Source organism: Dermacentor variabilis, chromosome 9 (genome assembly GCF_050947875.1).
Source record: "Dermacentor variabilis isolate Ectoservices chromosome 9, ASM5094787v1, whole genome shotgun sequence".
NCBI lineage: Eukaryota > Metazoa > Arthropoda > Arachnida > Ixodida > Ixodidae > Dermacentor > Dermacentor variabilis.
Window position 1 is genome coordinate 20,520,875 of NC_134576.1, and position 26,539 is coordinate 20,547,413.

A 26,539-nucleotide genomic window follows, 5' to 3' on the forward strand; every position below is an offset into this window, starting at 1 on the left:
GGTGATCCCGAGCTATGACAATCGTTGCCGCTGTAGACGCACACCTCGGAAGACCGAGACACGTCCTTAGGGCTTGAGCTTGTAGTCCCTGGAGTACACGCAGGTTTGTTTTGCAGGTGTTACCAAGCACAGGGAGGCTGTATCTTGCGAAACCGAGGAACAAGGCGTTATAAAGCTGCAGCATTGATCGCACCGATGTGCCCCATGACTTTCCGCCGAGAAATTTGAGGAGATGTATTATTGTCAGCAGCCTCTTCTTGAGGTACGAAACGTGCGGGCTCCATGATAGGTCGCGGTCGATAATTACCCCTAAAAAGCGGTGTTTACGTGCATTTGCAACTGCTTGTCCGTTGACACTTACAGAATAACGCTTCATTTCCTTCCGAGTGAAAGTAACAAGGCAGCATTTCTCTGAAGACAGCTCTAAGTTCTGTTTTCGCAAGTACAGTGATGTTAAGGTAGCTGCCTTTTGTAGCCGTGCTCGTACCTGCAGTCGTGTTACAGCAGACGCCCAAATGCAGATGTCGTCGGCATAGATTGATGCTTGAACTGTGTTCGGCAAGCATCTGACTAGGCCAACGAGCACTAGGTTGAATAGCGTCGGGCTCAACACTCCGCCTTGCGGTACTCCACGGAACGTTTGGTGTTGAGTCGTGGCGCCTTCCTCGGTCAGCACGAAGAAATGCCTGTCGGTCAAATAACTGCACAGCCACTGAAAAGTGCGGCCACCAATTCCTGCTTTAATCAGGGCCTCTATAATTGCATAATGTGCTACATTATCATAGGCGCCTTTTATGTCAAGGAATAATGCCGCAGTGAGTCGTTTCATCCGTTTTTGATGTTGAACATACGTGACCAAATCGATGACATTATCTATGGATGAGCGCCCACGCCGGAAGCCAGCCATAGCATCTGGGTACACGTTGTAACTTTCGAGGTACCATTCCAGGCGAGTCAGAATCATTCTTTCCATTATTTTCCCTATGCAACTGGCCAGAGCGATGAGGCGGTACGATGACAAATCTAACGGTGATTTGCCAGGTTTGAGAAGCGGAACCAAGCGGCTGCATTTCCATTCACGTGGAGCCAAACCATTGCGCCAAGACTCGTTGTAAAGGTTTAGCAGCATGAGTCGTGCTTTCTGCCCAAGATTGGCAAGCGCCGCATATGTAACGCCGTCCGGCCCAGGTGACAAAGAGCGCCTGCAAGTCGCTAGTGCTGCTTCAAGCTCCTCCACCGAAAACATTACATCCATGCGGGAATCCCGTGGCACAGGTGTGGCACATGGTGTAAGGGTGCGTTGAGGCTGCGAGCTGGCAAGTCTTGCGCAAAATTCTTCGGCAATGTCTATTTCGCTGCGACCTTGTTGCAAAGCGAGGGACTTAAAAGGAACACGCTGTTGCGGTGATACGCGAAGTCCACGCACAGTTCTCCATATCTGAGATAATCGCTGACGTGGATCCAACGACTCACAGAAACGTTTCCATCTTTGAGATTGAAGTGCATCAATGCGGCGTTGAATCTTCTTTTGCATCCGCCTTGCCTGTCTGAGATCATGGATGGATTTGGTTCTCCTGTATCTTCTTTCAGCCCGCCGGCGAACTGCTCGTAGTCGCTGCAGTTCGGCTTCAAATTCTTCGTATTTCGGGGAAGGCTTAAAAGCACGCATAGTATCTTGCATGGCTTTTTGAATTTCGCTTTCCAGACTTGAATGGTTCCCTTGCTGACATACTTCCTCCATGTGCGACCGAAACGCCGACCAGTCAATTCTCCGGAGTGTCGTGGAAGGGCATTTAGATAGTCCCTTGATCTTGCGAAAAATGGCCAGAGACGGATCATCACACAGAGATGCTTCTGCAGCGATAAGGCGACACCGCTCCCGGAAACGAAACTCTACGAAATCCTCTTTCGGTTCAAGGGAAAAGTCTCGTCCGGCAACGCCGCCTCCTGTTCCATCTGTCTCCTCGGGGAAAATTCTGATACATGAATGTGCATCCTAAACTGAGCGATAACAATTAGACGGTGAAACATGGCCACCCGCGAAACAAGTACGCTTGTCAATAAAGACGCTACGCGGCGTGCGTCTCACACCGTGAGACGTGACACGATACGATGGTAATAATGATGATGATGGTGTATTGACATCCCCATTGAAACACAGCGGTGACATAGTCCCCTATCCAGCTTGATTTAATTACGTACAAAATATATATTTATTCTAGAGCTCTTGTATACATCGCTTTAGACTTCCTTTTATACCTCAAACCTTGTTTAACAACCTTCTACCGCTATCTGTTCATCTGCAACTGGAGTTCTACCAGGTGTAATAGTATGCAAAATGCAATGCTAAGTCTGCACGTATCGACGCTACGTGGCATTCATCTCACATGGCAAGACAAGTGGCACGATACGATGCTAATAATGGGATGATAAGGACTTATCGTGCGGTAGGACGAGTTTATAGGCCATTTTTCCGCTGGCTGATAGCAAGCGCTGGCGTGACTCAGCGCTAGAGTAACTGACACCCGCACAGCGGGCCTGGGCTCGATCCTGGATGGAAATGGGCATTTCTTTTTCTAAAATCACAGTGATAGCTGCCACGGAGACCGAACGCCGGCGACACCGGCGGCGGCAACGGCGGACACCATCGCCAACCGAAACGGCTATTGCAATGAGCCCATGATAGCTTACGCTGTGAAAAGTTGCTTAAGAGCATCATTGAACCATATATGAGCCCTTGGGCGTACTGTGTGGTGCTTGTCAAAAAAAAAGCCGAAGACACCTAAGCATTTCTTAAGAGTTGTGAATGCGAAAACATTAATGTCGTCTTGAACACCGCTGCGCGGTCTCTAGAGGTGCAAACTCCTCGTGGGCAAACAGGCCCGTTGAGATGCTTGGGCCGTTTTGAGTTGGCCGTCATAATGCCGGCGAGAGCTTGTGCCGTCAAGGAAGGCGCGGATAACACGCTTCCGAGAGCGGGGGTGACGTAGCGTCGCGGCGACGCTCGCTCAGCTCACGCAATACCACGGCAGCGTGTCCGTCAAGGCCCGGGCCAGCAAGCGCGAGCTTGCAAGGCGCGCGCGAGGCACGCTCTCGACGTGGCGTCGCAGCCAGTTTTGCTGCTACCAAATCCGCCAGTTCGCTCAATGGACCATTTGACGCATTGTCGTCAAAAAGAGAACACCTGGTAGTTATGCGTCGACTACTCGCGTCGAAACAAGATTACAAAGAAGGACGTGTGCCCTTTCCCGCCAATTGACGACTGTTTGCATGACGCGCAGTGCATTCCTTTATAGAGCTTCGACTATTGGCAAATCGCCTTTGACGAAAAAGAGAGGGAGCGCCTTTATAGCACCCGATGAGCTCTGCCAGTTCAACTTGTGCTGGGCTTGTGCAATGCCCCAGCAACATTCGAACGAATCATCCACTGCCTTCCTCGAGGTTTCAGGTGGCCTACTTGCCTTTGTGACGTCGTTATTTTCTCGCCTGCATTCTCAAGCCAGCGAAAGGTTCTCGGCTATTCTGCGCGTCCTGCGCCGCATGTGGCACTCAACTGTGCCACATGCCGCTTCGGCCACCAAGAAATCACTGTCTTTGGCCTTCTTGTCGATGATTCGCGTATACGGCCTGACGCTGCCAAGGTTACCGCCGTTCCTTATACCTTGTTATACCTCGGTTATAACGCGCTCTCCGCAGCCCATCCGTTCCCTTTTTTGGCTTCCTTCTTATTTTCAGCGGTTCGTGAAATATTTTGCAGAAATAGCACGGCCCCTAACCTGCCTTCTTAAGACGTGACTTTTTCTTTGGGTCCTGAACGAGCGTCAGCCTTCTCACTGCTGATTCGGTTACTGACGTCACCACCTAGTGTTGGCTCACTTTGAGGAATCTGCCGCCAAAAGAATCCGTACCGAGGCCAATGGCCACGGAACTGGCGCAATTCTACGCTCTTAGGCAAAGTTACACCCTTTGGCTTGCCCCTTCTGCCACACAACAATAATCGTTATCTGCCTTGATGCGTTTCCTTTCTTTAACGCTGCAAGCCCGTAACTTTCCTGTAACGAACGGCACGCGCGTTATCAGAAGGGGCACTCCATATGGTGTAAACTGTTCTATGCTGATAACGCGCGTGTCGTTAGTTACTGGAAAGTACCGGGCTCGCAGCGTTAAAGAAAGGAAACGCATCAAGGCAGATAACGATTATTGTTGTGTGGCTGAAGGGGCAAGCCAAAGGGTGTAACTTTGCCTAAGAATGTATAGCTCAACGCTATCTTGTTCGGGACTGCGTTATTGCTTATGCCAGCTGCCTTCTTTTCTCTGCTGAGTGAACCTATTCGATCGCAGGAGAAAAGTGTCCTGCTCTTGTTTGGCCCATCGGCAAGTTTCGCCCTCACCTCTATGACCAACCCTTCACCGTCACTACTGACCACCAGCTTTCTGCTGGCTGTCTTCTCTCCAAATTTGCACTCGTCGCCTTGGTCGTTGGGCACTGCAACTTCAAGAATAGTTATATACCGTCATTCACAAGTCTGGCCGCTGGCCGCTTGCAATAGGATGCCGATCGCATCTCCAGATAAACCGTACGCTCACCGCACCCTGCCCAGCGCGACTCCAGCCCTTGTGTTCTATCCGCCTCTAAACTGCTTAACATCGCTGCCGAACAATGCCTTGAGGCTTTTCCGCATAACATCATCAAAAATTTGTTCTCCCATGCTCCTGATCTTTCCCTCCGCCTTGTCATACTCGTGATATCGTCGCAGCTTACTCCCTGACGTTCCTGATCTATTGCTGCTTCCCAGCTAACCTCCACTGCCCTGTGCTAGCGCAGCTTCACAACGCATCAATGGCGGGGCGTCTCGGCGTGTAACTCATACTTCCGCGCACGCTGCCGTTTCTATTGCCCTGGGATAACCCGCCGGGTACGTTACTTGGGCTCCTGCGACCCTTGCCAGCACTGGAAAAAGTCGACACGGCCGCCTGCAGGCCCGCTTCAGCATCTGGACATTCCGTACAAGCCATTTCACCGCGTCGGCCTTGATTTCTTAGCCAGTTTCCTCTGTCCACCTGTGGAAACAAGTAGGACGCCGTTACCACGAATCATGCGACGCAGTTTGCATTGCGCATGCACTTCCCACTAGCTGTGCCACCGGCGCTGCAGACTTCTTGCTGCATAGCGTCATACTAAAGCACAGGGCACCTCGGCAACTGCTAACTGGCCGGGTCGGATAGCTCCTGTCGAGTGTGATCGATGACATTCTAAAATCCTGCGCAACACATCATAAGTTGACTATGGCCGACCATCCACAGAAGAAGAGCTTGACGGAACGCCTCAACCGAACATTTACCGACATGTTAGCAATGTATGTGTCTGACGGCCGCCAGGTTTGGGAGGCTGCTTTGCCCTTGGTGACATTCTCGAACAACAATTCCAGGCATCATACCGCTGATTATTCGCCGTTTTTTATCCTATACGATCGCAATGCTACGTTATCCACAACACAAAGGTGGCCATTTCGCCCGCTAGTGTCCGCCAAGGCCCGAGCCAGCAAGCGTGAGCATCGTGTGGGTGCCCACCCGCTAAATATCCTCGACAGACTATGCCACTCATGAACGTCAAGCGGCTCGCACTCGATTTTCTAAGTCCCAGGTCCACCAACAGACTCGCCACCACAAGAGCACCCACTTTGTCCCTTGATCACTCGTCCTCTGTGGTCCCCAGCACGACGTGTCGGACTGTTCGAAAAAGTGTTCTCCCAGTTCAATGGTCCATATCGCGTATGCCGCCAGGTTACTCATGTCTCGTATTAAACCGCTGAGAACGACAGAAAGCTTAGCTAATTGGTAAGGATTCATAATGCGTTAGTTTTTGTTATTAATGCGTCAGTTAATGCGTTAATTAATGCGTAAGTTTTGTGTCTTCTTTCTTTTTTCGCCTCAGTGCTTCCTTCAGTTGATAGTCGGCGTTCGTGCTGTCCGCTTCTCTTGTGTCCGTGTCTGCACGCCCCTACCCTTCCTTTGCATTATTCAACCGCTCCGCTGCGGCCTTCGCCATCATGCCTGCACGCACATTGTACACGTTGTCCGTCTCAACCATTATCGTATACTAAATGCCACTTAATACCTTGTGTGCTAGTTTTTATGTAGCCTTTGTTCACGCTTTGTTCACCTGCCTCAGCGAGAGAATTGATTCGGGGCGGCAGAGTCTTTGTTCATTTTCTTTTTATACCTCAAACCTTCTCTGTCTACCTTGTACGGCAACCTATGCGAATGCTACATGGCGCACCACTTGGTGTAATATTATGCAACTACAATGCAAAGCGCGCTTGCTAGGCACGCTACGCTGCGTGCAACTCACACCGCGTGTCTCCTCGCGAACTAGGACGCGTCTCGAGGGCGTGTTTCCGCTGTAAGCTGGCACAATCTACCGTGGCTCAATGGTGGAGTAGCTGACACCCCCGCAGAGGGCCCGGGTTCGATCGCGACGTGATGTGGGCATTTTTCTTTTCATTCATGGCGATAGCTGTGACGGACACCGGCGGCGGAGCACATCAGCAACCGAAACGGCTATTGCAGTAGGCCCATAACAGCTCACCCTGTGAAACACTATAAAGTCAAAAAAGCCATAATAATAGTAAGATCAGCTTGTAAGTCGTGAGTGAATTAGACCTTGAAACTTATCTAAGTGAACCTCTGTGGCAATGTCTGACGGTAAGACATTCCATTCAGCGTGAGGTAAGAACGAATATGCATAATGCAATGACTGGCAGATAATTCATTTGATTTTATACAGATGGTCAGGACGTGAAAAGATAACTCCTCCTGACTTTTATCGTCTATCTCTGTCTATTGTCCGCCATCTTTGTTGTTCCTGCCTCACTTTCAGCTTCCTTGTAAAAAGTGTAAATAAACCCGCCAACAATAAACAATATGTAATGGAAGGATAAATTAGCGTCCTTAATGACGCCGCGGCTACTTCTCTTTGCAGGGCAATAAAAACTAAACGCTGTCTCAATGTTTTCAAAGGCTTATTGTTACCACCAGTTTTACGCACGAGGTAGGGCCCCTTCCGTGCAAGGAAAAGGCATCACCGATCGTGGGAACAAACTGATTTCTAATCGCTGGCCTTGTAGTCACTTCTATGGCCTTCCGCAAAAGGGTCCAGCTTGACACTTCCCACCCGGTCACTGGGTGCTGGTGGTGGCGGCGGCTTCTTGGAATTCGCCTTGGTCGTCACATATTACCGTGGCGGCATGCCTCCGCCTCCTGTTGTACAGTAGTGCATCGCTTGTGCGCAACCGTATAGAGGCACCGCGCGGAGCAGCATGGTGCAATAGGCGACTTTGACCCGTTCCGGTAGTTCTTTTACCTTGCATGCACGGAAGTATGTCACAGACTTTAGAGGATAGGGGAAATGCTAGAGCACGCGTTGTGTGCTCGGCCTCGGACAAGCTTTCGAGCCTGTGCAGATCTATAAAGTTTCACAGCAATGGAAAAGGCTGCAAAATAGACTACAAGAAGACGCTTGCACCCTGTATCAAACGCGTAGTATACGCAATCCCCTTGGCCTGTGGCAGGACGTATGCGGGCCATACGGCCAGGTAACTGTGTCCGGCCATCTTGGCAATAATGTGTGGGATCCCTTTTGTAGGCCTACTTTTGAGAACAGCATGGTCCATGTACGAAGCGCGGATCAGAGTGAGAAACGTATTAGAGCCGCATGAGATTGTGGTCTGGTCACACATGCGTGAACGCGCTTTTTTTTTCACCTTTTCAATAAGGAACTGTCATATCTGGTGTGGTCGAGAGACGGGAGTGTTCACGGTGACTCTGGGTGACATAACCTTTCTGGGTTCCTTCCCACGCGTGTTTCTTATAGTGCATGTATCATGGTTTAAATTCTGTGTTGGTTTTCTGCTGGTTTTCTTTAGTGCGATTAGTATTCTTTGCCTGCTTCAGATGTTTTGAGCCAATCAGTCAATCTATCTATCTATATATTTATCTAGCAGGCTAGCTGCCTGGCCCCTTACGCCAACCCAGTGGCCCAAGTTTTCTAACTTGGGACGCCTGGTGTGTGCTCATGGCAGCGATGCCGCCTGGGTCATTCCAGTATCGTAATTTTTTTTTATTTGCTTATATGTTTATATAACTGAATCCATATAACGAATCGTCGCGTCACTGCTGCTGTACGGGTGGCTAGAGCTTACTCAAGCTGCACAGATGCAGCTTTTTTCGCTGGCCCCCTATTTTCGCAGTGACAATGTATCTTCTGCGGCGAATAAAAAATTGATTCATTGATTGATTGATTGATTGATTGATTGATTGATTGATTGATTGATTGATTGATTGATTGATTGATTGATTGATTCCAACTTCTCGATCTAACTCTCGCCATGCCGTCGTCCTCGCGCCTTTTACGTCGAGCCAAGTTGTCTAATAGCTCCCTGGGCAACTACGTATGTGCTTGTGACCATGATACCATGAGACTGGTTTCATCCTAGTCATTCCAGCTTTGTCATCCGACTCCCAGCATGCTGTCATTGTCAAGCCATCGTCGTCACACAGTCGTCGTCATGCGTTAGATTTATACCTTCAGCGTGATGCCATCGCAGTCGTTCTGTCATCGTCAATCTTGTCACCCGACTCTCGTTATGCCATCATCGTCACACTGTGGCCGTCATACCATTCTCGTCATGCCGACGTCGTCACAATATAGTTTCTCTATAGACATCACTTCAGCAACGTCATCGCATTGTTGTCATGCCGTCGTTCTCATATGGCCGTCGTGGTTCCATCGATATCAATCCTTCTTTGTCAATCTGCCATTATCATGCTGTCGTTATTTAATCGCGTTTGTTACCGTTGTCATGCTGTTGTCGTCATGACGTCGTTGTCAGACTGTCGCTGTCATGCATCCGTGTTATTTCCGTCGTCGTCATGCCATCGTAGTCATGACATTGTCAATCCAGCTTCGTCATCCGACTCTCGACATACCACTGTCGTCATACAGGCTTCGCGATACAGTCCTCGTCAAGCCATTGTCGTCATACATTTGCTGTCACCTCATTGTCCTCACAACGTTGTAATGCGACGTTAACGTTATCATAACGACATAACGTTATCGCCATACAGTCGGCGTCATGCAATTGTTTTCATACCATCGTCGTCATGCCGTAGCAGTCGTTCCGTCGTCATCATTCTAACTTCGAAATCCGACTTTCGTCGTGCTGTCGTCGTCACGCCATCGTTGTCATACCGCCGTGGATTTGCCATCGTCGCCATTCAAGATTCGCCAGCCGGTTGCCGTCATATTACTCTCGTCATGCCATCGCGGTCATACACGTGCCACATTGTATGGGGCTCCTGCTTTGCCCGGGGGGCGCTGCGAAAATGGTGCTAAAAAGCGCCCTCGGTCCTGAACTCAGTAGTACCAAGCTTGGTCGTCTGCTTCGCAAAGCACGTTTACAATATGGACTCGCCACTTTCGTTTTTGTTGTACCACGGCTTGCAGCGAATATCGGGCGCCGAAGATTTTTTTCAGGGGTGGCACGCTGTCTAAGGCAAGAAATTATGTGACGCCGAATACGGGTACGCCGTTCAAGAAATAAGCGGCGAAGCTTTAGCGCGGTGTCAATCGCAAATGAAGCGAGTCGCGTACGAAGTTGAACTTCAGGTAACGTTTACACGCTGCTAGGTTCAGGCGCACAAACGCGAGGAAACGCTTGCTATAAATGAATTCACCGCAGCGATCAGTAGACATCATGTGTACGGAACTGCTCGAGCGTACGACGGTACGCGCCGCGACGGCAGCCGTCTTTCAGCATGCCGCGAAACGGCGGGCCTCCTGCGGTCTTTGTTCACTGCAAATGAAGCCATTAAATAAATTATGGGGCTTTACGTGCCAAAACCATTTTCTGATTATGAGGCACGCCGTAGTGGAGGGCTCCGGAAATTTCGACCACCTGGGGTTCTTTAACGTGCACCTAAATCTAAGTATACTGGTGTTTTCGCATTTCGCCCGCATCGAAACGCGGCCGCCGTGGCCGGGATTCGATCCCGCGACCTCGTGCGATGAAGCTATGCAGGCTAATATGGGCTGGCCTAGTTTTGAAGTGAGGGAAGCTCACAGTAAAATTGAGTATGAAGGACGACAGGGGAATATGGAAGAAAGTAAATGGGCTGGGAGAGTGTTGAGGTATCTGTACAGGAAAAACATCGATTCACAGTGGAGGAAAAGGACTAGGAAGCTTACCAGCAAGCGTGCGGCCTGTACGGTGGGCAGCACAGCAGCAAAGAGCGTCAAGCGTAAAGTCAAAGAGGCTGAAATAATCTCATGGGAGGCGGCAATGGAAAAGAAACCTGCCATGAGTAACTACTCAAGATGAAAAAACGAAATCAGAAAAGAAGCAACTTATGATAACTCAAAGGGAAGCTCATTACTTTTCGAAGCCAGATCGGGATGCCTTAGAACACGCACCTATAAAGCGAGAAATACGAAGGAAGAAAAAGCATGTGCTTGCTGCGGTAAAGCTAGGGAAACTGTGGAGCATGTTTTATTACGATGTGAAGACGTCTGTCCATGGCAGTCGATTTAGGCACCACTGGCCTCCTTGAAGCACTTTAGTTCACCGAGAGCAGTGGAAAAGTAAACATGTCCGCAATAGAGATATGTAAGAGGCGATTGGAGGGTTGGTGGAAGAAAAGTAGGGAAAGGACAAAAAACGGAGACGTACAAAAGCAAAGTTGGCAATCGGGGATGAGAAAATTTGGTTGTGGGAGTTCGTAGTGATTTTTTTTTCTTGTGAAACCTAGGTGGGACATGGAGGCCGTATATAGCAAGAGCTTAGTGGCGCAACCTACCGCCCCGTTCCAGAGGATACTCTCATAACATCCATCCATCCGTCCATCGCGGCCTACGCAAGACGCCGCGTTTCTACCAGAAAGGTCGCCTTCGTGCATAGCGTTCGTCTCTTGGTAAACATTAGGGTCCCATAAACTGCAGTTGCCGGGAAGCGTGAGATGGCAGTCAGGAATCTTTAAATGCTGCAGCGCAACAGATAGTTCGGCGAGTCGGTACGAATTCATAGTGAAATATTTAGCACGCACAATCAGCAAGGACACAGGACACGCGCTCGTGTGTCCCTCTTCACAGTGTCCTTGTCGATTGTGCGCACTAAATATTTCACTATGAACTATTTGAATTCCGTCGCGTCCCACTCTTAAAGGCGAAGTTTAAGCGTCCGCGAAATCTTTGTATAATACTGCACAAATTAAAATTGCACTGTTACGTTTCTTGTTATTACTAAGTATCTTGTAAATATAATTGCCGGGATATGATGTCGGCTTTCCATTTGGTATTATCACCGAGCAGTATATGTATAACGTTTTACTATCACCCATACTCTAAAAATTAAGTACAAAACGTCATTTTGAGGTTTTACGTGCCAAAACCACGGTATGATTACGAGACGCCGTAGTCGGGTAGCTGCCGACTACTTCAGCCACCTGTGGTTTTTTTTACGAACCCCCAATACACGGCTCACGGATGTTTTTCATGTCGCGGCCATCGAAATGCGGCCACTGTGGTCGGCATTTGCCCCGTGCCTTCGGTATTAATAGTCCCCATATTCTATTGTCCACCGTCACGCGCTGTACTGTAAAGAAGTAAGCAAATAAATAAATAAATCCCAACTTGCCTAATTTTAAGTACTACTGTTTTAATAAACGGATCCAAGTAGGAAAGCCATATTTAGGCAATAAAATCGGGCCCCTCGGTCAACCCCCTCTCTTCTCGTTTATTACATAACGAGGGTCTCGAATCCGGCAACATTGATGCCTTCAGGTAGCATGTGTGGGTTTATTGACCAGTTGCCTTCACCCAAAAAGATCACGTTCTCGTGACGCCTGCGGCAAAAAAGGACGTTCCACGTTCCCCTCCAAGGTCTGTGAGTGGTAGCGCTGGCTAACACTCCCAGTGTTCTACTAGGACACATAAATACCCAAGAAAGTGGTATGGGAAACAGCGCCGCGGTAGCTCAATTGGTAGAGCCTCGCACGCGAAATGCGAAGGTTGTGGGTTCGGTTCCCACCTGCGGCAAGTTTTTTCATCCACTTTGATTTCCATTAATTTATCGTTTCTTCATTTCACTGATTAAGCACAACCATTTTCCTTTATGTTGTCCTAGGTGTCAGTGATTATCGGCTTCTTATGATGACTAATAAAAATCGGGCCCCTCGGTCAACCCCCCCTCTCTTCTGTGTCTTATCGGAATGATACCAAGGAAGCGCATCTTTAACAGCTTTGTTCTTTTCGCCCGAAGGCATTTTAAATATTGTGTGCTTTCTTTTTGGGGGGGGGGGGGGGCGGGAGATGTGTTTAGAAAATAGGTAGTTCAGGGCGAGAATTGCTAATAGTTCCTGCATATGGCATTTTTGTTGCATTTTTCACTGAAAAGGTCGCGTCACGTTTGGGAAGTCATCACACCTCGATGCTGCCTGAGCATCGAGGTGTGATGCGCCGAGCGATTTGTTTGTTTCGCAACGTAGTCCCTTCTTGCATGTGAATTTTTTACTCAACTGAATTCTTTCTTATTATGCTTACGCTGCAGAGGACTGGACCCGGCCTTGCCGCCATCGCTCATATAATTTAACTGGCACTGCTCTGCCTTTAAATCTTTCATGTGGTACCTCTCTCTAGGGAGAGAGAAAGTGAACTTTCATGAGCACCAGCAGTTCAGTCAGCTGGGCCTAGGCCTCCCACGATGGGACGTCGAGGTCTTGCCTCTTCGCCGCTTCGTAGGCCTGCTGGGTCGCCCAGAGTTGGTCGTCGAGATGGGAGCTGCGCAGGGCGGCGTGCCATCTCGACGAGAGGGACACGGGATTAAGGTCTGTATATTGATGTTTGCACTCCCATAGCATGTGGGGGAGTGTTGCGGATTCAGTTTTACAGACCTTGCACGTCTGGCTCGGGTAGATGTCGGGGCATATGGTGTGGTAGCGTGTGAGGGACTCGCGGTGAGGGGTGGGGAACGTTCTTCTTGCGACGTAAAATGACTTCACAAGGGCGTTGTATCTTGTAAGGCGGTCGCGTCCTGCGGGTGCACCTGCACCGTCTCCAGCACGGTTCACTAGTCCTCGTGCTACGGAGTGTGTAACCTCGTTGAGGTTGGTGAGGTGCGGGTGGAAAACGCCGGCGTGTGCTGGGATTCAGACGAGGCTGATTTGATTTTCAGACGAATTCGGGCCTTGTTGTAAGTTACGGAGTGATTGCTGAGAAATACGACCCTTGATGTAGTTGTTGATTGCTGCGCGAGAATCGCTCAGTATAGTGTGACAGGCTGAGTCAAGAGTGGCCAGGGCGATGGCCACTTCCTCAGCGGTCTCGGGATTTTGGGTAACGATGCTGGCAGCATGTCGGAGCAAACCGCCTGCTGTGGTAACCACCGCAAAGCGCCGTCCATCTTGGTACTCAGCTGCGTCGACGAAGGTGAGGCCCGCGGTGGTGGCATAAGCTTTGATAAGGGAGGTAGCTCGTGCCTTCCTGCGTTCTTTGTTGTGGTCTGGGTGCATGTATTTCGGAATAGGGTCGGCGTGTATCCATTGTTGAATGTCGCGTGGTATTGGGCGTTTGTCTCCATGTTGACGGTGGTAGGTGAAATCAAGCTTGGTTAGAATGCAGCGACCCGTTTCCGTGAAGGTAAGCCGCTCTAGTTGAGATCGACGTTGGGCTTCGATTAACTCGTCTAGCGTGTTGTGGATACCTAATTGTAGTAGAAATTCCGTGCTGGTGGGCTTGGGTAGTCCTAAGGCCTGCTTATAGGCTCCTCTGATGATGATGTCCAGTTTAGTCTTTTCAGCTTTGTACCAGTTGAGAAAGGGCGCAACGTAAGTAATGTTAGAGATGATAAAAGATTGGACAAGGCGTATGAGGCTTTCTTCCTTCATATCCCCTCGTCGGTTGGTCACTCGTTTCAACAGTCTGGATGTATTAGCAGTCTGTCGAAGGATCTTAGAGATAGCCGTAGAGTTAGCTCCGTTGGCTTCTATGGTTATATTGACTCGTGTACTTATCTTTATCGGGCGGCCACGTTTCGCCGTCTAACAAATGTTATTGCACAGCGCGGGACGCGCCTGCATGTATCCGAAGTTTCTGAAAAGTTATCGATGCTTCATTCCCGCTATCTGTTGTCGCCGAACATTGTGTTATCAGATTTCATCGCGTGACGCGAATGGTGTAGAACTTTGTGGAAGGCACGCGGGTCCCAACGATTAGTCTGGAACATTCGACGACTGTCGTATAAAAGCCGACGCGCTTGACCCGCTGATCAGATTTTTCGACGATCGCCGACCGTGTTCGCCGCTATCGTGGTGCTATAAGCGTAACCTGTTTTTGTGGGCACAGGTTCGCCCAATAAAAGTTAGTTTTTTTTCTTTTACAGTATTGCTACTGTGTTCTTGAACGTCACCACCACGTGACATCTGGTGGAGGTGCTTGTGCGTTCATGCACCGAACGCCCCCGCAAAGCCGCCATCCAAGCCCGAAGCCTGAGGACAAAACCAACATCGCCCAAGACCGGCGTGCTAGCCGCAGACTGCAAGAACTGCCCCCAGAGCACGGACTTCTACCTGAGACGACAAAGAAAATCGTGGTCCAGACAACCCCAATGGCTGCCCCAGCGTCCCCCGTTATCCTACAACAACCTCGGGACCCACCAACCTTCCATGGAGCAGCGACTGAAGACCCGGAATCCTGGCTGGAGACCTACGAGCGAATTGCGACATTCAACAACTGGGACGCCAACGACAAGCTGCGGCATGTCTCCTTCGCCTTAGAAGACGCCGCCAGAACGTGGTTTGAGAACAGGGAGTCGACCTTGACAACGTGGGACCTGTTCCGTAGCGGCTTCCTGCGCACCTTTACAAGCGTCGTGCACAAGGAAAGGGCCGAAGCTATGCTGGACGCCGGAATGCAGCTACCAAACGAGAACGTTGCCATCTTTACGGAAGAAATGAACCGTCTATTTCGCCACGCCGACCCTGAAATGCCCGAGGAGAAGAAACTCCGCCTATGATGCGTGGTGTGAAGGAGGAGCTTTTCGCCGGAATGGTACGAATCCCACCCAAGACTGTAGACGAGTTTCTTCGCGAGGCCACCAGCATCGAGAAGACACTCGAGATGCGAAACCGGCAATTCGACCGCCGCCCGAACTAGACAAGCTACGCGGGAATTCAGTCAGTGGCCACCGACGACCTGCGCGAGACTATCCAAGCGGTCGTGCGGGAGGAGCTACAGAAGCTGTTCCCGTCATCACAGCCTCAAGTGACTTCGATTGCCGACGCAGTGCGTCAGGAGCTCCAACAACAACTCGGAGTAGCCTCTGAACCGCCGCAGTCTCAGCCGAAAGCGATGACATACGCCGGTGTAGCCCGCCGTCACGTACCCCCTCCGCGCCCGCGGCAGGGCCCAGTCGCGACACAGTTCCGTCGTCCACCACCACCCCCGACGCCAGCACGCCAACCCGTCAACCCACGCGGCATTCCAAGGAAGACTGACGTTTGGCGCGCCCCCGACCACCGCCCGCTCTGCTACCACTGCGGAGAAGCCGGCCATGTGTACCGCCGATGCCCATACCTGGAGATGGGACTGCGAGGTTTCGCCGTAAACGCGCCGCGGCCACAGATTGGTGAACGACCTCGCAATATCGCCGACTATCTCATCGCCACTCAGTGGAGCCCTCGACGACCTTCCCCTTCGCCGTCACCAGGCCACTACCTTCACCGCAGCTCCGACCATACACTGGCCCAGCCCGGAGCCGGTCCGTCAGCCCATATCCGGAAAACTAAAAGCAGCACCCGATGGAGGTGCGGTTGCTGATCGTCGAACTGACGAAGATCCTCCGCCGCCGACGAAGACGCCGAATAGACTACCTCGACGACATAACGACACGCCGCCGTCCCGACGAAGTGTGGAAGCAAAGAGTACGACGACGAAAGGCAACCTGACGACGCCACGTACCAGTCACAGGTCAACGCGACGCAGCCGTGATCCGACGCCAAGACCCAACTGCAACGCAAGACAGAGAACCACCGACCTCGACGTGCTTCTCGACGGCCACGCAGTCACCGCCTTAGTAGACACAGGAGCCGATTATTCCGCCACGAGTGGACCCATCGCCGCCCAGTTGAGGAAAGTTAAGATGGCATGGGAAGGCCCTCAAATTCGGACCTCTGGAGGACACCTCATTACGCCGACTGGGATCTGCACGGCAAGAATTACCGTTCATCACCGGACTTACCCTACCACCTTCGTTATCATCCAACAGTGCTCACGAGACGTCATTCTCGGCATGGACTTCCTGAATCTACATGGCGCAGTCATCGACCTGAAATGGAAATCGATAACGCTGTGGCAAGATCAAGCGATACCGCCGGAGAGCTGTCGTAGTCACCACGCCTTGAGTGTGCTCGAAGATCAAGTGAGCATCCCGCCGCGCTCCTGCATTATTTCCGTTGGCACCGAGACACCAGCTGACGTACAAGGCGTCATCGAGGACGACCAACATCTACTGCTCGACCGTGAAACTTGCGTCGCAAGAGGGATCGCTCAACTCCACGGTGGGCAAGTGGAAGTTCTGCTAACCAACTTCTGCCAAGAGTTCAAGCACATCAACAAGGCCACGACAATCACATACATCGAGGAAATTGTGGAAACTAGCAATTCCTTTGTCCTCTCGGATTCTGCCGCATCTACCCCTATGAGCATAGTCCCCGAAACAGACTTCGACGTGAATCGAAGTCTCCCTGTGAGTAAGCAGCAACAGATCAGAAGTCTGCTCCGACGATACAAAGGCTGCTTTTCGACGTCATCGAGGATTCGACAAACACCAGCTGCAAAGCATCGCATAATATCCGAAGAGTGCGCTCGACCACTCCGCCAGAGCACTTACCGAGTTTCGACGCGAGAAGGTGAAACTATTAGGCAACAAGTCGACGAAGTGCTGCGCGACGACAACATCCAGCCATCGAAAAAGCCCGTGGGCCTCTCCTGCAGTCCTGGTGAAGAAAAAGGATGGAACCCTACGCTTCTGCGTCGATTATCGTCGACTGAACAAGATCACAAAGAAGGATGTATACCCCCTACCACGGATAGACGACGCATTGGATCGGCTCTGCAACGCTAAATACTTCTTGTCGATGGACCTCAATTCTGGCCACTGGCAAAGAGAAGTGGACGAGAGAGACCGCGAAAAGACCGCCTTCATCACGCCAGACGGCCTCTACGAGTTCAAGGTCATGCCATTCAGACTGTGCCCGGCGCCTGCAACGTTTCAGCGCGTCATGTACACGGTGTTGCCAGGATTGAGGTGGCAGACGTGTCTTGTTTACTTGGATGATGTCGTTGTCGTCGCCGGAAATTTCGACGATCACCTTAGGCGGCTTGCGACAGTGTTAAAGGCCATCAAGCCATCAGGGCTCACTCTGAAGCCGGAAAAGTGCCGCTTCGCTTACGATGAGCTTTTGTTCCTAGGCCACGTCATAAGCAAATCAGGAGTGCGCCCCGACCCACAGAAGACAGCAGCCATCGCAAAGTTCCCGCAGCCGATCGACAAGAAGGCAGTGCGCAGATTCCTTGGCATGTGCGCCTACTATAGGCGCTTTTTCAAGGACTTTTCACGCATCGCGGAGCCGCTAACACATCTTACCAAATGTGATGTCGAATTCAACTGGGAAACGCCGCAGGCCGAAGCATTTCAAGAACTCAAACGACGCATGAAGTCGCCGCCGGTACTTGCACACTTCGACGAGGACGCCGATACCAAAATCCACACTGACGCCAGTAGCCTAGGCCTCGGTGCCGTCCTAGTCCAGAGGAAAGAAGGACTTGAACGGGTGATATCGCATGCTAGCCGGTCGCTGTCAAAAGCGGAAAGCAATTATTCTACGACTGAAAAGGAATGCCTCGCCATCATTTGGGCTACAGCTCAATTCCGCCCTTACCTCTATGGCAGGCCATTAAAAGTCGTCAGCGACCATCACGCGTTGTGTTGGCTAGCTAACTTAAAGGACCCTTCAGGGCGGCTGGCGCGGTGGAGCCTCAGACTGCAAGAATATGACGTCACGGTAATATACAAGTCCGGAAGAAAACACTCCGACGCCGACTGCTTATCACGCGCCCCCGTCGATCCCCCGCCGCAAGACGACGAGGACGACGACGCCTTCCTTGGGATAATAAGCGCGGAAGACTTCACTAAACAGCAACGAGGAGACCCGGAGCTAAACGGCCTCGTGGAGTATTTGGAAGGGAACACCGACGCTGTCCCTAGGGCATTTAAGCGCGGGTTGCCTTCGTTCATGCTACAAAATAACCTGCTCGTGAAGAACTTCTCACCAGTCCGCGCCAGCTACCTTCTTCTTGTACTGTCAGCGCTGCGTCCAGAAATACTGCACGCTCTATGCGACGATCCAACCGCTGGGCACCTCGGATTCTCCCGGACGCTGTTGAGAATACAGGAAAGGTATTACTGGACGCGTCTGACAGCCGACGTCGCTCGTTACGTCAAGACATGCCGGGACTGTCAGCGACGCAAGACGCCGCCGACAAGGCCAGCAGGATTACTACAGCCGATCGAACCTCCTCGCCGACCATTCCAGCAGATTGGGATGGATTTGTTGGGGCCGTTTCCGATGTCAACATCCGGGAATAAGTGGATCGTCGTGGTGACGGACTACCTCACCCGCTTTGCTGAATGAAACTAAAGCTCTACCAAAAGGCAGCGCAGCCGAAGTGGCGAAATTTTTCGTCGAGAACATCCTGCTGCGACATGGTGCCCCAGAAGTCCTCATCACCGACAGAGGAACGGCTTTTAAAGCAGAGCTTATCCAAGCCGTTCTGCAGTACAGCCAGACAAACCACAGGACGACAACTGGCTACCATCCGCAGACGAATGGTCGCACGGAGCGCCTGAACAAGACCCTCGCCGACATGCTACCAATGTACGTCGACGTCGAGCACAAGACGTGGGACGTGGTCCTGCCGTATGTAACCTTCGCTTATAACACGGCGGTGCAAGAAACAATACAGATCACGCCGTTTAAGCTGGTCTACGGCAGGAACGCGACGACGACGCTCGACGCCATGCTGCCCCACGTCACTGACGAAGAGAACGTTGGCCTCGCTAGCTCTCTCCAGCGCGCTGAAGAAGCCCGACAGCTCGCCGCCTGCGGATCAACAACCAACAGAGGACCGACAGCCCACACTACAACCTCCGACGACGCTTCGTCGAGTACCGGCCCAGCGACCGTGTTTGGGTTTGGACACCGATACGACGACGAGGACTGAGTGAGAAACTATTGCGCCGCTATTTCGGACCCTACAAGGTCATTCGACGTATTGGCGCTCTGCACTATGAGGTCGTGCCAGACGGAATTTCGCATTCACAGCGGAGCCGCGCACGATCTGAAGTTGTGCACGTGGTGCGTCTGTAACCGTTTTACGGACACTGACGAACTTCCTTATTTTGTTGTTTTCTTTGCTACGAGTGTTTATCTTTATTACTTTCGTTTCTATGCAGCATCGGGTCGATGCTTTTTAAGAGGGCAGTATTGACACGTGTACTTATCGTTATCGGGCGGCCACGTTTCACCGCCTAACAAATGTTATCGCACAGCGCGGGACGCGCCTGCATGTATCCGAAGTTTCTGGAAAGTTATCGACGTTTCTATCCGGCTGTCTGTTGTCGCCGAACCTTGTGTTATCAGATTTCATCGCGTGACGCGAATGGTGTAGAACTTTGTGGAAGGCACGCGGGTCCCAACCATTAGTCTGCAACATTCGACGACTGCTGTATAAAAGCCGACGCGCTTGACCCGCTGATCAGATTTTTCGACGATCGCCGACCGTGTTCGCCGCTATGGTTGGGCTATAAGTGTAGCCTGTTTTTGTGGGCACAGGTTCGCCCAATAAAAGTTAGTTTTCTCTTTCACAGTATTGCTACTGTGTTCTTGAACGTCACCACCACGTGACAATATCAAGAACGCGGATGCTAGGGACCACGGGTATGGGTCTGCCATCCCTCACGTTGAGCTCTATTTCCTAGTATTGGTGTTTATTCGTGGAGCCCCGTGGGGGGCGTCCACGGAGTCTGGGGCGATATAGGAGAAGCTCCGACTTTGCAGGGGAATAGCGGGGTTCCGTGCCTTCAAGATAATTTTCTACGACGTCAGTGGCGTCTTGTATGGCAGTTTAGATTTGGCCGTCACTGCCCTTTGCAGCCCAGATTGTAATGTCATCGGCGTATATGGTGTGTTCAATGCCGTCGAGTTTTTGTAGTTCTTGTGCTAAACCGAGCATAACCAGATTAAACAGTATTGGGAAAATGACAGCGCCTTGCGGTGTGCCTGTGCTGCCGAGGGAGACTTCCTCCGATCGAATGTCTCCGACCGACAGGAAGGCCTTCCGATTGGATAGAAAGTCTCTTACGTAGTTGTAAGTGCGTTCTCCAAGGTTGAGCAAGGATATGCTTTCGAGAATGGTGGAGTGCCTTATGTTATCGAAGGCGGGCTCGAGGTCAAGGTCCAAGATCGCCTTCGTGTGATGGTGTTTGCCTTCTAGGATTTGATGCTGAAGTTGGAACATAGAATCTTATGTGGAAAGATGCTGTCTAAAGCCAATTATCAAGTGGGGGGTAAGCAGATGTGTCTTCGAGATGAGTGTTTACACGGGCTAGAAGTGCGTGCTCCATGACCTTGCCTACGCATGAAGTTAGCCATATGGGCCGGAGATTTTCGAGGCTGGATGGCTTACCGGGTTTGGGGATGATAATTACTTTGGCCGTTTTCCATGTCAGAGGAATGGATCCCTGGCGCCAGCAGTTGTTGATGTATTCGGTGAGTTGTTGCACCGAGGGGTCATCTAGATTTCTTAGTGTTTTATTCGTAACACCATCTGGGACAGGCGCCGAACGGCTGTTCAGCTTCTGCAGGGAAGCATGAATCTCTGCCACGCTGAAATCTTCATCAAGGGCAGGGTTGGAAGTCCCTGTGTATGGCCCGTGAGGTTGAGTGGGCCCAGATGGGATGTACTTTTGACGTAAGCTATTCTTAACGTGGTCCTGGCCATGCGTCTTGCTTTCTGTGAATAAATCTTGATGAGGCGATCTTGTTGATATGAGTTTGTGGTAGTGCTATCATCCAAATGTTTAAGGATTTTTCACGAGCGGGGGTCATGGAGTTGCCCGTCTAGAGAGTGGCAGAGCTCTGTCCATTGCTGTCGACATAGAACGCGGCAGTGTGCTTCAATTTCCTTGTTGAGAAGTGCGACCTTCCGTCTGAATCTTCTATTGAGCCGTTGTCCCTTCCATCTAGAGAGGATGGATGATTTGGCCTCGATAAGGTGGGCGAGTCTGCTGTCCATGCGCTCAGTCGGGGCATCTGTTGTGATAATGCGGGTGCCCGATTTAGTATCGGACAGTAGATCGCATGACCATGCTTCTATGTCAGTGATTGGAGTGTCCGTCGTTGCTGTTACACGACGTTTACGGAACGCATCCCAGTCTGTCCAAGTAAAGTCCCTTGTTCTTCTCATAACGGCTGTTCGGTGTGGGAGAGTAATTTCGATGATAGAGTGATCACTCCAGAGGTCGTGTTGGGTGTTGCGCCAAGGGGCGTTGTCTGCGTTTTTGGTGAAAGTGGGGTCTGGTGTCGTGTCTCGTTCAGTAGAAGTGCTGAGGCGTGTGGGGAAAGCTGGGTCAGTAATGAGTGTAAGCCCAAGATCATGGGAGTCTTGCCATAAGTTACGACCTGCGGCAACGCTGTGTCTGTAACCCCGTCTTGTGTGCGGGAGATTGAAGTCACTTCCGATGATAAGGGGGCTGCTGCCTGCGATGTTAAGGGCCTTCTTGAAGAGGGTTAGAAATCGGCTATGGCGTTGAGATGGAGTATTGTAGACGTTGAGGATAAATATTCCTTCCTTTTGTTTTCTGTGCGGGATGAGCTCAATGAAGAGGTGTTCGATGCGCCGATCGTTGAGATCGTGTTCGATTACGGTAATTCTTTTTCGAACGAGTGTGGAGACTCCGTGTGGAGCGTTGTTCGCGGTGAAAGGTTGATATCCTGGAAGGTTCACCGGAGTATCATGTGTTTGCTGGAGTAAGATTGGTTGACATGAAGTAGTACGGAGGTGTTGATGGAGAATGGGTTGTGTATGGAGGTAGCCTCGGCAGTTCCACTGCCACAATGTCGTGTCAGTGTTAGTGTGGGTCATGATGAAGGATAGGGGATGCCACAGGTGGCAGGGTGGCGGCGACGGTTCCTGTGGTGTCCATGGCTACGGCTTGAGCGATGGAAGCGGTTTGTGCGAAAAGGGTTTGAATAATAGCTTCCATGGTGGTGACTCTGTGCATAAGGGCGATTAGAGAATTCTGTGAAGTTTCCACAGTGCTTTGCAGTGTTACGAGCATATCCTTGACTTCGGAGCGTACTTGGACCTGAGCTCCTTCTTGGAGGGCTCGCTTTTTTGGGGCTGGTCTTGAGAGTTCTTCGGTTTGGCTGTTGGTAGCGGGTTCTGGGGTGCTGGGTGTGGGTTGGGTTTTGCGTTGTCTGAGACTGTGAACCTCCTGGGTAAGCTTTTGGATTAAATCACGCATAACTGCGTTTTCTTTCTTAAGGTGTTCGATATCTGTGTTGTCTGTGTTGGGTTTAGGCAGTGGGGGGGGGGGGGATTATACGTGACCCTCTTGCGAGGCGCCCGTCAGGGCCTCTGCGAAGCTCACCTTTTCTGAGGTATATCTGGCTCCTGGAGTCGACGTGGATCTTGATCTGGAATGACCTCGGTCCGACCTCGGTCTGGAGAGGGAGCGGGACCGGGACCGGTGCTTGGTCACCATGGACGGGAAATCTTCTGATGGAAGGGCTGAATGCTGTGCTACTCGGCGTTCCCCGAGGCGTCTTCGTATAACGTACGGCGTTTTGTATCAGGCAGTACAAGCTTTGTCCGCTGTGGGGTAGGGTCCACTACACAACGTGCACTTGGGTGTACACTGATGATCCTGATCTGGGTCGCGAGCTCCGCAGCCCCGGCAGATCTTGTTATTAGGGAAAGGTAAAACGTCCAAGGGGTGCCCGAGACGGCCGCAGTGGTAACAGATATCGATCCGGTTGCAGTACAGGGAGCATGGGATTAGTGTTGCGCCATACCGAACCATGTATGGTACGTCAGGTCCGCCGAAGGCAATGACGATGGTCGTGGTGGAACCAATTCGCTTTGCGGCCAAAGCTAGAGGAAAACAATCATTTATGATGTTAGCGTCGACTTGTCTGGCGTTATCGGTGAGGGGGATGCCTCTGATGACTCCTTTCGTAGTATTATCTGCATTAGTAAGATCTTGATGAGGGCTAGTTCGCTAGTTGGCGCTTGTCTGTGGTATTTGTTTCCTTGTGTCCTCGTCCTTTTCGCGCTGTTTCACCTCAGTTCTAAGTATTATCTGGGGCGGCTTCGTACGCGCTGACCTCGTGGGTTACCCCGTTGACTTGGATGGACTTGATTCTTACGTACCGGTCCGCATTTTGCGGGCTGGGCATGCTGATCACCATGATGTTTTGCTGAAGAATACATTGTTGCGCCAAAAAAGGAAAAAAAGACTTGGGAAGGAAGAGCAGATTGTTCGAGCAGATTGTGTCGTTTTGACTGTCTTCTGAGCTAAGTTGCGTTGCTTGAAGAATAGCAGCATTCACTGTAGGGCGGCCGACCTTGTAAATATTAATGGTCCTTTGGGTCTGACGATGATCTTGATCTCATTTGTTGGTAGTGGGAGCATGCGCCCGGCCTTGAGAACCTGAGTTCTAACTTGCTGCCTCTCTCTAGTAATATAAAAAAGCACTGAAAGTTAGTCAGACTTTAGCTTTGTACGTTTTCAAGTAGCTCATTTGGGGAATGTAAATTGCAAAAACTACAGCGGGAACGGCAGTTTATCGACGTATGCAGCAGAATTGCATCGGTGGTACAGCACTAACACGCGCTTTTATGAACCTGTCCGTTTGGTGACTTCGTTTACTAGTGTACCCGTTTCCATCAATAAATTCGCAATTACTCTTCTTGAGGCGACTTCGACTGCACTTATTCGGCGATGTTACATGTATTCATAGGCAGAAAAATCACAACGGCATATGCAGATATCGCACCGTGCGGATTTGTTCGATAAAAATCTGTACTAACGACGGGTGCCAGTTATTGAGGTACAGAAGCAGCATTAAGGCAAGGGTAGAATTAAGAAGAAAAACGAATGGTAGATCGCATTACTCAACAAAATTTATGGGCTAGTTAACGTGAGCTCCACTTCGTGTAAATGGGGTTCATGGCGTTTGGCTGCGGGACGCACCTGGCACGTACGTATGTGGACCATGTTGTCCCAAACACCGGTAACATCGTGCTCATAGCCGCTCCTACAGAGGTCAGCGTCTTCCCTACAGCTGTCACCACAGAAGCAGCAGTCTGGCGCCCTAACAAAGGAGAAATCGCAGCCGCGTACTTCAGTCACCCTTGCTGCAAAGGGTTGTCGTCTTCTACTGCTCCCGCGCGTGCTGTTGGAAGCGCCCGCTGGTTGGCTATCAGTGGCGTCTCTATAGGCGGTGCACGAAGCGTATAGAGGAATGAATGTACGTATATGTATAGCGGTCCCGTAATGGGACGATTTTACTGTTCTGTTATAGGATCTATGTTTGGGAGGTGTACAGGCACAACTAATATATGTGACCGCCATCTCGGCTACGACGTCATGCCGAAAGCCGTCATCTTGGATTTGGGAAATCTAAACAATGGCGCAATTCCATCACGTGACGTCATAATCACGTGGTTCTGCCTCTATCCGCCATATTGGACCATTACATTATCACTGGCACCCGAATTTGGGCGCCATCTTCGATTTTAGATACCAAAACTATGCCAATCTCTGATTAGGACGTTATAATCACGTGGATTCACTTCGATCCGCCATATTGGATTACGACGTCATCATTGGCACCATCTACGATTATAATGTCACAGTCTCGTGACGTCACCAACCACCATTTGAATTGCTATTGATTTACTATGGCGGCCGCCATCTTGGATTTACCAGTGACGTCATGAATTGGCGGGCATCTTGGATATATCAGTGACGTCACCAATCAATCAATTGGGTTGATATGTCGATTTACTTGGGGGCCGCCATCTCGAATTACTCGGACTTTGACAATTTCACGCCGAAAGGAGGTGGTAGCAGACCCCAAGAAATTGAGAAATGTGATAAGAGCTAACGCTCTTAAAAACCTAACGGCAATAATAATAAGCCCACATTGTGTCATAGCTGGTGGACTTGTCGCGATTGCATCGTATGTGCAACTCTCCCCGCGTGCATCTCTGTTTGTGTAATAGCACGTGGTCGTGGAGATATCGTTAACGAATGATCATCTAATTTAAAGGTCACAGTGCCAGCGTGCACTCGCAAAACGAGAAGAGAGTTCACCGTAATGGGCTGCTCCTCCAGCACGAAGGTGGCTCCTACGCTGTCTGCACAGCCGGTGGCCTCAGGACGGAGCCGCATTAGCTGTAGTTTGGAACCAACTTCGGCGCCCTGGATCGTCACCATCAAGGTTCCATTAAGGTACGCTATCGTGGACACCGTGGCCACAGCAGCGCGGGCACTCAGGATCAAGACGATGGCGGCGCGGAGCATGCTGCTGCGAAACAAGGAAATCTGGTAAGTCGGACATTCCCTGCGCTGTCACACAGTCAAGAAAAGCAAAAGAAGACGCTTTTTTGGGATGCAACTGGGACGGAAGTATCCATTTTTTCAAAGAAATCGCTTTTCATTTTCATTGGGATTGCCGTCAAACCACGTTTAGTTTGTTATGACAGGGAAGACGAAGGTACGGCTACCCTGTCGCTTTGTGTGCTCCTTTGCGCTACGCATCAGTTGGTACAATGCCAACTATAGTCTCTCAGTCTGTCAGTTGGCGCGATCAATATCTTAAAAGCGTACGTTAATTACAGCCTTCTTAGAAAATTATTTACACGAGCGTTCCCTAGCGTTAAAAGCGCATTTTACGAACCATGTACGAAGTTTGCCCAGTACACTGAGATTACGCGCAAAGCTGACATTTCGGAGGAATAGAAACCAGGGTTTTGGGAAGGTGAGTTTGAAAATTACCAGCCAAGTGCGCGCTCTGCAAGAAATCTTTCATTGAAGTGCTCTGAGCCATTGTACGGCTATTACCTCCCAATGTTTCTCAGTGTCCTGGGCACGCGGCACAGAGTTCACGTTTGGCGAAGACAGGAAAAGTTAGCGCTAAGATGCGGCCAAGTCATAGCACTGCTGGCATAATTAGGAGCTTTGCAAATAGGCACTGAACACGGAGTTCACATTTTCATGTCTTATACGAAGCGCATAGAGCCGTTTGTCCGTCCTCCTCGAAGCAATGATACTAATGCCAATTTCACGTTTGGTTAATTGGTATATAATGTTAAACATTATATCAGCGTTATACGCAAGTTTTCCCAGTATGCTGACTA

The 26,539-nt window shown here is 50.6% G+C and overlaps 1 protein-coding gene across 12 annotated transcripts in view; it reads right to left on the reverse strand.

Annotated features, from left to right (window-relative positions):
* Positions 1–26,539, reverse strand: part of LOC142592534 (uncharacterized) — a 283,219-nt gene that overhangs the window by 202,794 nt on the left and 53,886 nt on the right. For 9 of the 12 annotated variants that reach the window (XR_012830714.1, XR_012830715.1, XM_075704021.1 and 6 more), the window contains one exon: positions 25,494–25,707. Coding sequence is in view for 10 of the 12 variants with exons in the window: in XM_075704021.1 (XP_075560136.1) it covers positions 25,494–25,707 (214 nt within the window). In the remaining 2 variants the exon portion in view is untranslated. The remainder of the gene's footprint in view (positions 1–25,493; positions 25,708–26,539) is intronic. The other 3 variants (XM_075704022.1, XM_075704019.1, XM_075704017.1) reach the window with 1 other exon arrangement.